The sequence below is a fragment of the Trachurus trachurus genome (genome assembly GCF_905171665.1).
Source record: "Trachurus trachurus genome assembly, chromosome: 21".
NCBI lineage: Eukaryota > Metazoa > Chordata > Actinopteri > Carangiformes > Carangidae > Trachurus > Trachurus trachurus.
The window spans coordinates 12797779-12815153 of record NC_139899.1 but is presented as its reverse complement, the minus strand read 5'-3'; the positions used below and the strand labels follow the sequence as shown (position 1 = coordinate 12815153).

The 17375-nt window shown below is 44.4% G+C and overlaps 1 protein-coding gene across 1 annotated transcript in view; it reads right to left on the bottom strand.

Moving 5' to 3' along the window:
* The window catches only part of map2 (microtubule-associated protein 2), a gene marked incomplete at both ends in the record, with an annotated part of 40637 nt that overhangs the window by 3242 nt on the left and 20020 nt on the right, over positions 1–17375 (bottom strand). Inside the window, 6 exons of the mRNA XM_083997233.1 lie at positions 397–478; positions 4080–4172; positions 6814–6906; positions 14872–15179; positions 15402–15458; positions 15867–16011. Coding sequence (XP_083853359.1) covers positions 397–478; positions 4080–4172; positions 6814–6906; positions 14872–15179; positions 15402–15458; positions 15867–16011 — 778 coding nt within the window. The remainder of the gene's footprint in view (positions 1–396; positions 479–4079; positions 4173–6813; positions 6907–14871; positions 15180–15401; positions 15459–15866; positions 16012–17375) is intronic.

Below are 17375 nucleotides of genomic sequence, written 5' to 3'. Positions count from 1 at the left end.
TAAGACTGTGGTGCAGAATCACATTTACAGTAACTTGCACTGAGCTGGATTTTTTTTCTCAAACAGATATACTGAGATACAGATCACGTGTTAACGCTAGATGCAAACAGGGTCCTTGAGTAGGATGTCATGCTAGCATACGGATCTCAAGTGTGATCGGTTGCCAAGCTGTGAATTCCTACTCGTTGCAGGTCAGGTGCTTTAGGAGCTTCCCACACTACTCGCCTGCCTCTGGCTTCTGGCCTACTCTGCTTCTTGCCAAGGATTCACTGCTTCTTATAGAAAATAAATGGGAGCTACTGGTCTGTCCAAGCTGACTGCGTTATCTGCTTTTTCCAGCCCTTACACACTCTCACCCTCAGCGTTACCCCTCAATGCCCCCCCCCTGTGGGTTACCTGGCCGATGATGGATGTTGTCTAGAGAGCCACACTTGGAGGTCACATGGCTCAAGTCAATCTTCTTATTCTGTATCTGCACCTGAAAGAAGCAAAGGCAGGAATAGACGAGGTCAGAGCTCACAGTTCACGAACGAGGCAACGAGAGCTGATGACTTCTACGTCCCGTTTCTGAATTACAGAGGAGGACGCAGTGCATCTGATCAGATTAGACGTTGTTTCAAGAAAATGTTTGGGTATCAACTGGGAACAGAAGGCTGCAGTTTCTACATTCAGACAGTGATATCTAATTGCATGTAATTATTAGAAAACATGAGCAAGACAGTGCAAGAGCAGAATACCAGCAACTATTACATGACAGTCCTTGTGTTCTGCTGTGTGGAGAGCTGCTGGTGTCACGTGTTTAATCAACCCAACCAAGACTAAATACAAACTGTGTGTGTGTGTGTGTGCGTGTGTGCGTGTGCTGGAACTCTGTTTTGAGCTAAAAATGTTTTGGCACAGTCAGAAAACTCTACAAATACTCTATATCTTGCACCACGACAGTGACGATTCAGAGTGAGACAGTTAAAAAAAAAAAGAGAGAGAGAAAAAAAAAGAGTGAAGACTGCACAGTTGAAAGTGGCCACAGCACAGGCAGAGAGCAGATAGGGAAATGCAGTTATGTGACACACCCTGGGGATCTGAAGAGAAAACCACAGAGAGATATATAAGGAGTGAGCCGATGAGACAGCGAACAGAGCGGAGCTATTTGACACAGCACAATGAACAAGAAGAGATACACCACATCCTGAGATGAATCACTGGGTCACGCCTGTGGTCAGCAATCGCTTCGCCAAGTCACTGATTTAGTTGATAATGCCTTTTGTAACCAATGATTTGGTGTTCTTTATTTTCTCCTCTCTTAAATAGCCCGAGAGGACAAAAACACAGCGGGGGAAAGTGAGACGATGATGAGCCACGCAGATCATGAGCCACATGACGAAACCACAACACCGTGTGCACGGGGGGGGACAGTATATAATGCGGCTATGCAGCCTGTTCACCTGCCGGCCGTCTATTACACATGCAAAACACTAGCAGAGATGTACAGCGTGAGTTCACAGACAGAGATGAGATGTGGTTTGTGTCAGCGTGGGTGAACATCAGGCTGCAGCTTCACTCGTCTCTCCAGCAATTATATCTTTATGAAGTCTATATTTTTCCTCTTTCATTTTTTTTGCCTTTCTTTGATAGTATAGTTGAGAGAGAAGCACAACTTCGCTTTGAATATACACTTAAAAATTTGCACTTAGGTGAATATGAGAGCATGAGGTGAACAAATATAATGTCTCAGTGTAGGATATGTACAGTTTCATTTGGTAAAAATGTTAAGTAAAGGCCACTTCCTGTGAAATAACAATATCATCATGCAGACTCATATCAAGAGTCCTGTGCAAAGAGGTTTGGCATGTTAGATGTTTACAGCTTATCCATCACAAAACACCATCAGAGAGACGTTTGATTGGTCTCATTGTGCAGTACGAAAACAACCTCAAAAGACAATTATCTTCAGAGACAAGAATAATATGGAGCACAACAGATGGTCAGGGCCTCCACAGAGTTCTAATCTCAACATGATGGAGTCAGTCTGGGACAGCATGAAGCGGTAAAAGACACTGAGATGGCCTAAATTCACGGAGGACCTGTGGCAAGTTCTCCAAGAGGCTGGAAAGAACCTTCCTAAGGAGCTTGAAAAGATGTGCACTAGTGTAACTGGGAGAACTGAAGCTGTTTTATAGGCAAATATTGATTTGATTTGCCTTGTTCTGTTTTATTATTGTGTTATTTTCAAAAGTATCCTCATTTGAGTTTCAGGCACTAAAACCTATGCTCAGACCCAAATTATGAATTTTAACTGAGCCAGAATTCAGGGCCTTTGTCTGTCTTTTCCCCTCTATTGTCTGGATTCAAAATGTACTATGTCATTCTGTCTCCAGTTCAGTAAATTGATCACTCAACCACTCAGCCACCGACTCCGTGGCCTTGAGATCCCCTTGCTGCTTGCCCATTTCACCAGTGCCCTCAGCTCTCAGTCATGTGCTCGCTATAAAAAGCTGCAGGAGCTGCCATTCGTTCAGTTGTGATTTAAAGCAACAAATTGCCTCTGTGCCGTCGTCACTCTCTGCTGAGTGACATGAGATATTTATCTACCTGCTGAGGCTCTTGTATGTTTAGAATCTGAGGTGGGGATCTGATATGCTATTTGATTATAATACTATGCAATTATGATTTTTCCTAAACACATAGCAGGCTAGGGTGAGAGTAACAAAACAGCTCAGGTTAATTTCACACTTCTTTTTCGGGTAAGTAAGTTTAGTGATTGCAAATCAAAAATGAAAGTATCTTTGTTTATTTATTTGACTCGAGCCCATACAAACATGCTGTGCATACATTTCTGTATCTACAGCAAAACAATGCAGAATCACAATGATTTATATGGTTACCACAACAAATATGTCAGGGTAAAACTGAGAGCATACCAATATGGTTGAAAAAATAAATAAATAAATGTGATTTTGTTAAAACAATAAATTATTGTTTTTAATGTAATTATAATTACAATAATTAATAATTAATTACAATTAATTATAAATGTGCTGCCTCTGAAACACGGTCGATTCAAACAGAACGTTGCTAGCAGCTGCTATCTCCTCTAACCCTGGTTTGTCAGATACAAATAGATAGAGGTTTTGTGAGAACAGACTATTCTGAGGGAAATGGTAGAAGTCAAGTGAGAACTTTTAATTGTCTCATTACTATCAACAAGGTGACATAACCACGCTTTGATAATGTGCATCACATAAATGAGCACTGTACCTGCAGCCCTCAAACGGCTGCAATCGGAGTTAATCAGCTACAGTAAGAGGGAAGGGCTTAATGCAGCGAGCTACCTGCGGAGGATGAGACCTGCTGGCAAGAGTGTTGGTAGTAATAACTTGAGGACAATTGTTTTCAATTAAATTTTTGTTCAATTGTTTGCTTTTAGATTTATATGCATAAAAACGTTTAAAAAATAACGTGTCTTTGGATTTGTGGCTGTACATATAGTGTAGTAATAGCTTTACATGTAGCTGCAACCAGGGCCGTTGCTAGGAGTTCTGGGCCCCCTTAAAGAATACTAAAATGGGCCCCTACCCCCTAACTTTTCCATTTTTTTTTCTTAGACTACGTATGTATTATCATTTTTTATTCAGCCTACTTTGTTTTGATGCTAATGTGGCATTACTATGAGTATTAGTCAAGGTTTTATGCAGAATAAATCAGTCATACAAAGATGAGTCTACTGGGGTTTTTTGTGGGCCCCCACTGGGCTCTGGGCCCCTAGAATTATCATCACCTTTCTCCCCTATACAACGGCCCTGGCTGCAACAGTTCTGAATGTTGTTGTGCTGGAGGAGGAGACATTAAGCCCTGAGTATGAAAGTCCCTCGCAGGAAACAAACCACTCGTGAAGGATGTTGTGTTGATAAAGAGCCATCAGGTGAAGGGCACCCACACTACTGACTTAGTGAATGAGTGACTTAACAACACAGTGGAAGATTGTAACGTGAGGTGGAATGAGAGGAAAAGGCAACACGGGGAAAACACAAATAAACACTGACATGAACACAGAGACAATGGACTTGTGGCACAAGACTCACGTTTCCACCTCCTGCTGAGTAGCCCCGCCTGTCCAAGGACCCACACCTAGACTGAACATGGCTATAGTCCAGCTTAACACTGGGGATGAGAACCTGCAGGGGTGGAGGTCAGGAATGAGGTGGGAAAAGTCTTGGGCTTTCTGGCATGGCACTTCAGTTTAAACATCTCTTTAGACACTTTCTATTCTCCCGCTCAGGAAGTAGTCTGTAGTAGACATCAGAGTTTGTTTGGCTCCCATGAAGGCACTAACACCTGACACACGTTGTATCCCCTACATCATATACTGCAGTGGATACAATCACTCTGAGCTACAAGGCATGACACATTCATCTCACAGCATGAGCCTTAACGCTAGAGTATATGTGCTACATATGGTAACTCTTCGGTGGATCCTCTTTATTTCCTAGAAATCCGCATCACATCCCATTATATCCTAGATTCTTGCAGTCAAATTGAAGCCAAGGCTAGTTAGTGTGCTTTTCAGCCCCATGTGTAGGTAGTAAAAAACTTTGGTGCAGAGAAGCATGACATTTAAAAAAGGGTTAGCTGCAATCAATTTGTTATGTAATAAAACAAAGAGTCAAAACTTTTCTTTATGGTTTCACCTGTCCCTGTTCGGATTCAAAATACTGTACCAGAAAATGCAAATTAAAAGTATTTCAAACTTGAGACCATTAGGATGCGGGTATTATAAAAATGTATGACTGTGCAGGGATGGTGAACAGCTCTCTGTAGCTGCAAGGAGAGAAAGCAGGAGTGAGATGCAGACACAGCAGAGTTGGCACATAAACACGGACAGTTGATACATTTTTCCCAGTTGTACAGTAAAAGCGATGGGAGCTATTGGAGAGAGAAGAGAACATACATATCCAAAGCACTGGAGAGAGGAGAGAGGAGAGGAGAGGAAAGGAAAGGAGAGGAGATGAGAGGAGAGGAGAGGAGAGGAGAGGAGGTGTATGAGACTTGAATTGTTCTGTATTTTCTTCATCATAACTTAAAACCATGCTTTGTTAGACCCAGTAAATGGGGGTGGGGGGGTTGTTCAGCAGGCAAACAGCACAGACAGTAACTGGCAAACAGGACCTTGCTGGTCATAAACTGTGTTTGTGTCCAGTTCCCAATTAGCACCGTGTTTTCTGTCACTGCTTTCCTTTGGGTCTATAAAATATCTGATGTACATTTTCTTTCTGGTTTTAAGTAAAAGAATAAAGGCATGAAATTGAATGAATAAAAGGACATTAGCATAAAAATTCCCCCCAAAGCTAGTAGTGCATAGGTAATGAGAGGTAAAAACTGTGCTGAACCAGTCTTTCATTATTTTAATTAGCACTTATATCATATTACCTGTAACAAATTAAAGGAATTTAAAGTCTTTAGCCTCTATTTTGACTAAAAACCTGAACTGAAACACTCATCCTAACAGATGAGGAGAGGAGAGGAGGAATTAGGGAATAAGGAAGATAATGAAAATTTTTCTGTCTTTCATTAAAGCAGTACTAAAGAACTTTCAGTTTTGGTTGAGTTTGGCGGCGCCTGTGGACCAAAGCGGTAGTGTTTTGCCTGAAGGAAGACTCCATTTCCAATGAGCACTAGCGTGAAGCCCTGTAAATATCCTGCATTAAAATTAACAGAAGACATCAAAACTAAGTTTCTGTTTCCAGTGGATCAATTCAAAGTGAAAACACAAACATAATCCATTGCTAAAGTGCCGTTTTGCCTGTTCCCTCCTTGTTGTGACTCGCAAAAGTGAAAGTGAAAGTAAAGTGAGAGCTGGGTTCCTACCATGCTCCTCAAAGCTGCTTAGTGTCAGAGAAAGAGATACAGACCCCCTCAGACCACGACAGAGGTGTCATTCAACTTGTTGTAAGTCGATGTACCATCACAAAAGTTATGAAAATATTTTATGAAGGTTGAAAAGTTACTTAGTGCTGCTTTAATGTTCATCAACATCTGGATTTGAACATTGTATACAAAACAAACTAACATGACTGGGGGAATGGAAATCAGAGCCATGAACCAACACAATAAATTCAATGACAGACCTACTACTAGTCTCTGGGACAATTTACAACCACTGTGATATGACAATGTAAAATAACTACTGGACAAAGAAACCAGACCTAAGATGCACAGCGCTATGAACAGGACTGATGGGAAACTAACAGACTTTTCTGTGGGGAACATTTCCTTCTTACTTAGCCCCCTCTAATGGCAACTCAGTAGGATTTAGAATGTAATTCAAGTACACTTGAGCACAGCAGACGTTTGCCAACACATGGCTTAGGTCATCTGGCTCTCTAACCATGAAGCCTCCTCCTTGGTGCCAGGCAGTTAAGTTATTCTGGGGTTTATGGCACAGCTCACAGTGGTTCAAACCAGACAGACAGACCGACCAGTTGCATTGTTTTTTTTCTGATGGATTGTGGGTATGTGAGTAAGATATGTTTACATTTGTACAACCAAGCTTTAAAAGTGGTCCTTATTACCCAGAAACCAAAGGCAGCAAGGGAGGCAGTGAATCATAAATAAGTTCCATGCACAAGAATTAATACAAATGCAGGATTTAAAGGTAAATTACAAGTACTACGATACTAGACCACTAGCTATATATACAGCTTTGCACAGCACAAGAAGCAGCAGCTGCATATAACTTAACTGGACTTTAAGCTAATGTTAAACATGGCCATCACCCACCACCTCATTTGAGGAGGGTAAGGATGGCAGGGTACATACATCGTCTTCAGGAGGAGAATGCTTCAGATTATCCTCGGCACTGCATTTTGATATTACGTGCCCAAAGTCCACCTTCTTGTTTAAAATATGATTCTATGGAGAAATACACAGACAGCACGCAGCTCTTACACAGGGGAAGGGATTCAGTGCTTGTTGTAGGATAGACAAATCAGAAAGGAATACTTTCAAAAAATCTGTTCTATTTCTAACAACCTTCTCTGGATATTGACGTTTTCTTTTGAGGCTTTTTGTTACTGTGTTTACCTGTGGAGCTTCTACAAAATTCATTTTCTCACCCGGTATAATGGCTCATGGGCCACTGGAATAGACAGTCAATCAATTATACTTCCCATCAAGTTTGACTCCATAAACAGCCCGGAAACTTGGTGTATTTCAAAACTGTTGAAAACTACTTCTTGAAAACTATGGGTCATGGGCTGTGCAACTGGAATAAATACAGGCTTTGGGTGAAAGATACATTTCTAAGCGTACGTTACATATCTGTAATAATCAATATTTTTTTATAAATGTTACTATAATGAAGTAATATATTCTTGCCATCTTATGTCAAACCATTTATGTAGACATCGGCCTGTCTTAACTTATAGTTGAGTTATAGTTGAGAGACAGAACATCTCCTGTTCTGTAGCTTTGACTTAGTTCATGAAATATGTAAAACTCTGTGTAAATGAATGGGGTTGAAAAACTGTGTCGTAGATTTTTTTTATTTAATAAATCAAGAATAGTCCTTTAAATGTATCATTTTTTTCCTGATATTAATGTATCTAATTATTTCAGTGGTGCACGCTCATCCAGGCTCTAAAACACATGGTAACAGTGCTGATGTGTACCAGCAGGTCTTGGGTCCAGGTGACACTCTGTGCCCCAGACAGACACAGAGTGACGGAGATGAGGCGCAGCACTGACTTCCAGATCCACGAGGCCTTGTGTTTGGCCTCTGTTGACATACTTTGGTCCTTGTGCTTCTATAAGGACAATCAACGGACAGGTCAGTGTCTGGGTGAGGCTCACTACAGGAGCTGCTGGGTACAGGAAGGAACTACTTGGACCTGCTGGGGACTATCAAAGGTCAGGAGGGAGGTACAGTACTATCACTTGTGCTTTATATGGGACTAAAATATTGCACATCAAACGTGCAGGATTTTATCATCTGAACTGAAATCCAACTGAAAGACATGAGGGTGTTTTTCACACTGTGGAAATAGGAGCTCATTGTGTGACAATAGCTTTATGCTGCTGATGGACAATTCGGGATTATTTCAGTCACAAGCCACACAAGACAGACGAGTGGGTGGGATGAGGACCATGACTCAACCAGCTTCTTCATGTTCCCAATTTTGTAACTGCATGGGCTGCAACTCTTAGTCTTAAAATAACTATTGTATACCCAAAAGGAAAAGCATACTGAGGAATCAGAGACTGAATGTTGAAAATTGAATCAACATCACCCTACTCCAACTAGCAACAATGTAAAAAACTTGACTTAATGCTTTTATGAAAAAGGTAAAGAATGTTCTTTGGAGGGTGTTCACACTTGACTGCTGGTGATGTCTATTTTTAAAAATCTTGAATCATTTTTGTATTAATTAACCACATGACTCTCTCTTAGCCGAAACCGCATCACTGATAGCTCATAGTTAACTTTAAAGGGATACTTCACCCAAAATCGATAATTCACCAATTTTCTACTCTGTGTCATGCTAACGGACGGTTTGGAGAACTTTCGGAGTCATCAAAACGCTTTTGGAGTTCCAGGGGGGGGTCCGGCTGGCAACAAATTTTCATATAATGGCGGCGGATAGTGCTCACTTTTGAATCGTCCAAAAACACATACTATCAAACATCCAAATACCTCCATACTGCTTGTCCGTACTGACCCAAGTGTCCTGAAGCCCCAACATGAAAAAGTTGTTCGAAAAAAATAATTTGATCTCTGTTATTAGCCTTGTTGTAGTAGTAGCTCCCAGTGGCTCTATTGATGTTTGTGCGCATGCGCGAGATTTGTTACGAGATGTTCTTCCGTGTTTACATTCATGGTTTTGGTGAATTATCAATTTTAGGTGAAGTATCCCTTTAAGGTTACTAGTTATTACGTAGGAAATAATTCAATAATTCAATTAATGTGTGTATCTACTAAAGAGGGAACCCTTGGTCGTCTCAGATGTTCACAGGCAAACATACAGTAAGCAGAAACGACCTGATCATGGACCACAGCTACAAGACTTCAGGTCAAACATCTCCCCATGTTGCACTTCATGGGGAACACTGGATTACTTGGGCTGTCAAGTTTAACCCTCATAATGAGTCAAACTGCATAGGGTGACATTTTGCTGCAAGATCCTAAAAGAAACACACACACATACCCAAAGTAAAAGCTGGCAATAAAGATTTGTAAGATTAAAGAGGCAACTTGTCATCTGTCTTACACTCTGCGCAGCTCTCACCCATAAGAGATTTGCATGAAAAGCACAGCATTACCAGCTTTAGCATTGTCGCCGATTACAACCCAGCATGCATGCTAGCACACAGAAGCGCGCATGCACACATGCACAGAGACTCCACTCGGGCCGTTTCTCCTGCAGATGACAGGGAGGCATTTGGAACATGATCCCTCCCTATTTTGTGGCTGGCTGCACAGAGCAGTGCAGCGACCTGGCAAGTCATAAAGATGTCAGCCAAGTGCTTAGACTCCTAATCAGATCATCAGTGGAGGCTTGTAAGAGCTGATGGCTACAGACACATTGCTGTTTTCATTACTGTGCTTCCTGTTGCAGTGCTGACTTTGTGTTTCAGAACAAGATATTTGTCAAACTGTAAGATACACGCTCCCAAAACACGCTGCTAATGCAAATTTTGTGGAAAACGAGATTTGAAATGCAGATTTTCTTGCTGGAGTGCTGCCTTCACTTCACAGAGCCATGGGGACAAACGCTGCTCACTGTTTTGACGTTCAATGTGACGTCAGACTGAGCTCACGTATATTTTGAAATTTGAATGAAGCCTAAGAGGCATGAGAGTAATGACATGACTACAAATCTGACATCATAGAGATTGTTACTTTTTGTTAAAGTAAAACTTGTAGAGAATCGATCCGATGATCCATGGATGGAAACGGTCATCTGACCTGAGACACATTTGGTTGTTCTGTTTGTATGTTAAGTTGCGGGCACCCTGATGGAGCACCTACTGCCTTAGTTGTATAAAAAAAACTGCTACTCACTTTACACAGTAACATGGACAGCTCTCACTCTTGTCATGTGAGAAATGTTAAACTGATATTGTCAACTTTTAGTACTGATTTGGTTCATACATCTGCTTTCCAGCTACATGCTCAACTCACTTCACTGAGCTTTACTCATATACTACAAATAGCTACTTGTAGTTGCATATACAGTAGGGACACCAGTGTGAGTTAATTACTGACTGGTAAATCAAACAATAAACTTAGTGGGTCTCATTCATGAAACGTGAGCAGCACGGATTTGTGTGTAAACCCTGAGCAGCGCAAATTTACGTGGATTTCCGCATTCATCAATCTTTTAGTAGTGCTGATTTTTTCGTAGCTACTCACAAAATCTACACCTGCTCCGGGCTGTGTGTAGCGCTTGTGTAAATGTAGGAATGCAAATAAATACTGCTTGTTACTGTTGAAAATTACAATTTTAATCCGTATTACTCTCTCTCATGTTCAAAATACGCCGACGCCTTTGAAACACGTCATTTAAACATGACAAACAATTAGAAATATTTGGAGAGAGAGACGTTTTAGGGATCAGACACGCACAAACACGTCAAGGCTCCATCTAATGATGATAATAATATGATATAAAACCGGAAAAACTTTTTTGTGTTGCTACAGTACGCGCTCGGTGGGCGCACACTTCACCCTGCGCAGCAGCGCAGTCAGCACCGGTTTGGATGGAGCTGTGACAGACGGCTGGTTCTGTAACAATATAACCTGCCTATATAACTTCATGTGTTGATACAACCATGCTCCTCTACAGCTGAGACTGTGAAGAGCCTCCCCTTCCCGTCACTGCTGTAGCTCTGTAGTTGTGTTTTTCCATCCATCCATCCATTGTCCGCCGCTTATCCGGAATCGGGTCACGGGGGCAGCAGTCGGAGCAGGGATCCCCAGACTTCCCTCTCCCCGGAAACTTCCTCCAGCTCTTCCGGGGGGACCCCAAGGCGTTCCCAGGCCAGCCGAGTGACGTAGTCACTCCAGCGTGTCCTGGGTCTTCCTCGGGGCCTCCTCCCGGTGGGACATGCCCGGAACACCTCACGAGGGAGGCGTCCAGGGGGCATCCTATACAGGTGCCCGAGCCACCTCAGCTGACTCCTCTCGATGTGGAGGAGCAGCGGCTCTACTCATTACTCATTTCGGCCGCTTGTATCCGGGATCCAGTTCTTTCGGTCATGACCCAGAGTTCATGACCATAGGTGAGGGTGGGAACGTAGATCGACCGGTAAATCGAGAGCTTTGCCTTTCGGCTCAGCTCCTTCTTCACCACGACGGACCGATACAATGACCGCATTACTGCGGCCGCCGCACCGATCCGCCTGTCGATCTCGCGCTCCATTCTCCCCTCACTCGTGAACAAGACCCCGAGATACTTAAACTCCTCCACCTGAGGCAGGAACTCTCCCCCGGCCTGGAGGGTGCAAGCCACCTTTTTCCGGTCGAGAACCATGGCCTCGGACTTAGAGGTGCTGATTCTCATCCCAGCTGCTTCACACTCGGCTGCAAACCGTCCCAGTGCATGCTGAAGGTCCTGGCTCGAGGGAGCCAACAAGACCACATCATCTGCAAAAAGCAGAGATGAAATCAAGTGGCTCCCGAACCGTACCCCCTCCGGCCCTTGGCTGCACCTAGAAATTCTGTCCATAAAAATAATGAACAGAACCGGTGACAAAGGGCAGCCCTGCCGGAGTCCAACACGCACCGGGAACAGGTCTGACTTACTGCCGGCAATGCGAACCAAGCTCCTGCTCCGGTCATACAGGGACCGTACTGCCCTCAGCAGAGGGCCTCCGACCCCATACTCTCGGAGCACCTCCCACAGGATGCCACGTGGGACACGGTCGAAAGCCTTCTCCAAGTCCACAAAACACATGTGGACTGGTTGGGCAAACTCCCATGCGCCCTCGAGCACCCTGCGGAGGGTGTAGAGCTGGTCCAGCGTTCCACGGCCAGGACGAAAACCGCATTGTTCCTCCTGAATCCGAGGTTCGACTATCGGCCGAATTCTCCTCTCCAGCACCCTGGAATAGACTTTCCCCGGGAGGCTGAGGAGTGTGATCCCCCGGTAGTTGGGACACACCCTCCGGTCCCCCTTTTTGAAGAGAGGGACCACCACCCCGGTCTGCCAGTCCAGAGGCACTGTCCCCGACTGCCACGCGATGCTGCAGAGGCGTGTCAGCCACGACAGCCCCGCAACATCCAGAGACTTGAGGTACTCAGGGCGGATTTCATCCACCCCCAGTGCCTTGCCACTGAGGAGCTTCCGGACTACCTCAGTGACTTCAGCTTGGGTGATGAATGAATCAACCTCTGAGTCCTCAGCCTCTGCTTCCTCGACGGAAGGCGTGTCAGTGGGATTGAGGAGATCCTCGAAGTATTCCTTCCACCGCCCGACGATATCCCCAGTCGAGGTCAACAGCTCCCCTCCTCCACTGTAAACAGTGTTGGTGGAGCACTGCTTCCCCCTCCTGAGGCGCCGGATGGTTTGCCAGAATTTCCTCGAGGCTGACCGGTAGTCCTCCTCCATGGCCTCCCGAACTTTTCCCAGACCCGAGTTTTTGCTTCCGTGACCGCCCGAGCTGCTGTCCGCTTGGCCTGCCGGTACCCGTCAGCTGCCTCGGGGGTCCCCCGAGCTAGCCAGGCTCGGTAGGACTCCTTCTTCAGCTTGACGGCATCCCTTACTTCCGGGGTCCACCACCGGGTTCGGGGATTGCCACCGCGACAGGCACCGGAGACCTTACGGCCACAGCTCCGGACGGCCGCGTCAACAATGGAAGCGGAGAACATGGTCCATTCAGACTCAATGTCTCCGGCCTCCCTCGGAATCCGGTCAAAGCTCTCCCGGAGGTGGGAGTTGAAGACCTCCCTGACAGGGGATTCTGCCAGACGTTCCCAGCAGACCCTCACGATACGCTTGGGTCTTCCAGGTCTGACCAGCTTCCTCCCCTGCCAGCGGATCCAACTCACCACCAGGTGGTGATCAGTTGACAGCTCAGCCCCTCTCTTCACCCGGCCGGAGGTCAGATGACACGACTACAAAGTCGATCATTGACCTCCGTCCTAGGGTGTCCTGGTGCCACGTGCACTGATGGACACCCTTATGCTCGAACATGGTGTTCGTTATGGACAGACTGTGGCTAGCACAGAAGTCCAATAACAAAACACCACTCGGGTTCAGATCGGGGAGGCCGTTCCTCCCAATCACACCTCTCCAGGTAACACTGTCGCTGCCCACGTGAGCGTTGAGTCCCCCAACAGAACGATGGAGTCCCCAGTTGGGGCACTTTCCAGCACCCCTCCCAGGGCCTCCAGGAAGGCCGGGTACTCTGCACTGCCGTTCGGCCCGTAGGCCGAAACGACAGTGAGAGACATATCCCCGACCCGAAGGCGCAGGGAAGCGACCCTCTCGTTAAGTGGGGAGAACTCCAACACATGGCGGCTGAGCTGGGGAGCTATGAGCAAGCCCACACCAGCTCGCCGCCTCTCACCATGGGCAACTCCAGAGTGGAAGAGAGTCCAGCCTCTCTCAAGGAGTTGGGTTCCAGAGCCCAGGCTGTGCGTGGAGGTGTGTTTTTGTTTTTTTCATGTTTCATATCGAACTATTCTGGCTTTACTTCTTAAACAGTTCTTTAATCAACCAAGGATAGGCTACTTATTTCACTAAATCTGTTACTTCCCTCCACGCCTTTGACCTGTCCCAGTCACATCACTACCAACAGAAGAGAATAAAATATTTTTTCTGGACTCCACTTCAGCCAAAATGACTTCGATCCACGATCTCTCTTTTTTTCTCTCTCTCCCTCTTTCCTCGTTTGCGTCATGGCTGCAGGTGAACAGGTTGCACCTATCTCCTAATATGGTGGTCAGGATCTCCTTATATGGCTATTCATGTATGGAGATCTATGCTAATTGCTGATCACCGGGGGCGTGTTGTTAGTTTACGATGGGTTGGCATTCATCATCTTACACACGTGTTTACGATCAAATCTGAGTTTCCCGCACCGTTCATGAATCCGGAGGAGAGTTTTAGTAGAGTGAGCTTTTATGTGCAAATCTACACACAGATTTACTCACGTTTCATGAATGAGACCCAATGTGTGTAAAAACTTTAAATCACTATTTTATGAAAGTCCCTTGAACTTTGAGGGTCCGGTGAAACTTATTTCTTTCATTTTTTCCTAGTATGTGTGAGAATTAAATTGTTTTCTTCCACAGAACACCATTATTTCTTAACTCACTGTTCTTTTCTACTGGTGAGTCAGCAGGATGATTGGAGGCCGAGCAGTAGAAAGCAGGGGCTAAAAGACTAAAGAGGACTATGAGTGTGACACAGGTGGGACAGAGGGGCCATGGGAAATAAGCATATCAAAGCAGAAATTAAGGCAGAAGACATTACACAAAAAGACACATTAACACAACTGTTAATATTGTCCTCAGAGCATACCAGTGGTGTATAGTCTACTGTATTGTATAGCCTACATCTATGACAATCAGCCACTACATTGAAACCAGTTACTGGTTTTAATATAATGGCTGGTTTGTGTGTTATGGACCTTTGGGGAAACTGACACAAATTCTTCATATTTACTACATATTACTTGCACTAACAAAAACAAGTTTCTCAATGACAGTTTCTGTCTTTAACATTGTAAAACAGAAACAGGTAGAACAAAAGCGTGAAACACATGACAACCAGATAAAAGAAGAACGCAACACTGCAGAAATGATATCAATAAAAGGCTAGTTAAGTCAAAAAGCAACAGGTTTTGGGAGGAAGTGTGGAAGAAGAGTGTCACCTGTCCTCCTTTGGGCTGGTACTTGATATTCTCCGTGGAGCCGATCTTGGACCTGATGTTCTTGAAGTCAGGCAGTGGCTGGTTAATGATGCGGAGCTGCTTGGGTGTGGTTGCAGGCGATTTTGGCGGGGTGCGGACTACGGCCACCTTCCTCTCCTGGGAAATCAAGCTGAGAGAGCGAGGGGTTCCGGGGGTCCTTGAGGATGATGAGTAGCTGGGAGGGGTCCCTGGGGTGATGGCTGTGGAGCCAGGAGTGCGGGGAGTGGAGTGGCCACTGCGAGCGGAACGGGAGCGCATTGATTCGGTAGCTGGTTGGAAGAAGTGAAAGGGTTAACGCTGTATAATAAAATCCTGTCACTGCAAGAAAAAATATTTAACATGCATTTTATAATAACAACTTATCATTACAGATGTTTTGTACCAATTTACTAAGAAGACTTGTACAACCTAATAAAATCCGTTGCACTAATCCTGTAAAAAACATTTTTAGCTATTATCACACAAACAGAGGTATAGAAAATCCCCTCTACCTGTCATACTAGGGGCTCGTCCTGTCCTATGCTCTGCCCTCATCTCAGTGCGAAACGCTACAGAAGGCAAGAGAGGAAAGATTTAAGGCACAACAAAGAAGAAGAAACAAAGGCAGATTTACAAGCAGTTAAATCCCACATGCATTCACCTGGATCTGTGCTAAAGAAATGTGTGTTTCTATCAACCTTCAAAGACGTTTGATGCACACTGAAGGCAGGTCTTGTTGAAATAATCAAAAAATGTAAAAAAGGCTTTTGAACTACAGTAATAGATGCCCACTTATCTTGCTGGGAGTATGTTTTATAATTCATCTGAAAGCTTAATATGTATGTATTAAAATGTAAATGATCACAGTAAGTTTTGGAGAGTCTTCTGAAAAGTTATATTGGTTGAATCAGATGTTAGCTTTAGGCTTTCTAATGCCACCTATATAATGCGACTTGATCAGAGGAGCTGCAGCTTACATGTGGGCCTGCGGGGAGCCGTGGAGCCGGAGCTGGTGATGGAGGTGGAGCTCTCCTCTTGGTCGTGGTAGCCACGGCGACTCAGGATGGAGCCGTGGTGCCGTGGCAGTGAGGACCTCTTGTCTGGGCTCCGTGATCCGCCGTCCTGTTGGCACACACCAGGGACAAGACAGGATTTCTCAGACCGAGGCAGCAGCTCCGTTGGAGGTGAAGTGCACAATATGACAAAATGAAAGTACGTTTTGAACGAATCATAATAATGGTCTGTTCAGATCTCCGGAACTTCAGACCTGCAGCTACAGTTCTGCTATACCAAACACCTACCTTGGCTATGAATCTTTGTAAGATTGGGGAGCCTAGAGGCTCTGCTGAGGCAGGGCGAGGTCTATCTAATGATGAAGTCACTCTGGATATGGAGGTGGGGATCTTTGTTAGTGGCAAACGCTGGAAATGGCACTGAGATGGTACAATGGTGGCGTCGGGTGGGTGAGTAGCATGGCACCAAAATACAGGACAGACCCAGGATGGAAAGAGAATGGTGGGAGAAAAAAAAGTGCTTAACATGCATTATCAGAGCACAAAGATCTGAAGTACCGTGTATGTGATGAGGAATGAAACATTAACACCAGATCTTGTGTGCTTAGCACCCAATCATAGCTCAACAACACAGCCATACATGCAGTCATTCTGAACATGTCATAAAGGAAACAGAAAAAACAATGTTGATCTGTGAAAATGAAAACAAAAGACAAAGAATCTGCACAGTTCTGTTCACCATGCACATGCAAGATTTCACTGCTATCCGCAGTTAGAGATGTATCTGTAGACTGTGTGCATCAAAAGTGGAATATGATGTGGGCTCAAAGTCACAGAATACACTTACAGTATGCAGTAATGACATGACATTCAAGAAATGCAGAAACTGTGTTATTTTAGTCACAATAACTGTCATTACCATGGTGGAGGAGTAAAATGGAGTCACGACCACAGCCGCTGGAGAAATGTCACAGGGTGATTCAACACCCACTCAGCAAAAAAAAACAACAACACTCTAAATGGATCTGTCTTATCTACTTGTGCAAAAAACCCATTAAACAAGGCAACAATAGCAAACAAAAAGCAACAGCAACCGAACGATATAAATATTTTTCATTAAAATAGGAGGGAAAAGTGGCGTTAATATAGAATGCAGTGTGCTGTTTTTGGTGCAGAGATTAGGATTGAGAAAGAGGGGAGACTTGTTTAAACTGTATGTGATGTGTTTATCTGAACAGATTAGTAGGTTGCTCTGGAGGCCACAAGAGAAAAATATGTTGACAGATTTTTAATGAATCTTAATTCTAGAGATAATTATTCTGCATTATTAATGTGGTATTGTTTCAGTTCATGCACCGACGATGCACACAGGAAGCTTGTGTATTCGTGACTCCATGTCAGTAGCAAGAGGTTGGGGTTTGAAATGTATCACACCAACGACAATGAAAGACACGGCAGACATGTTGGCAAGTC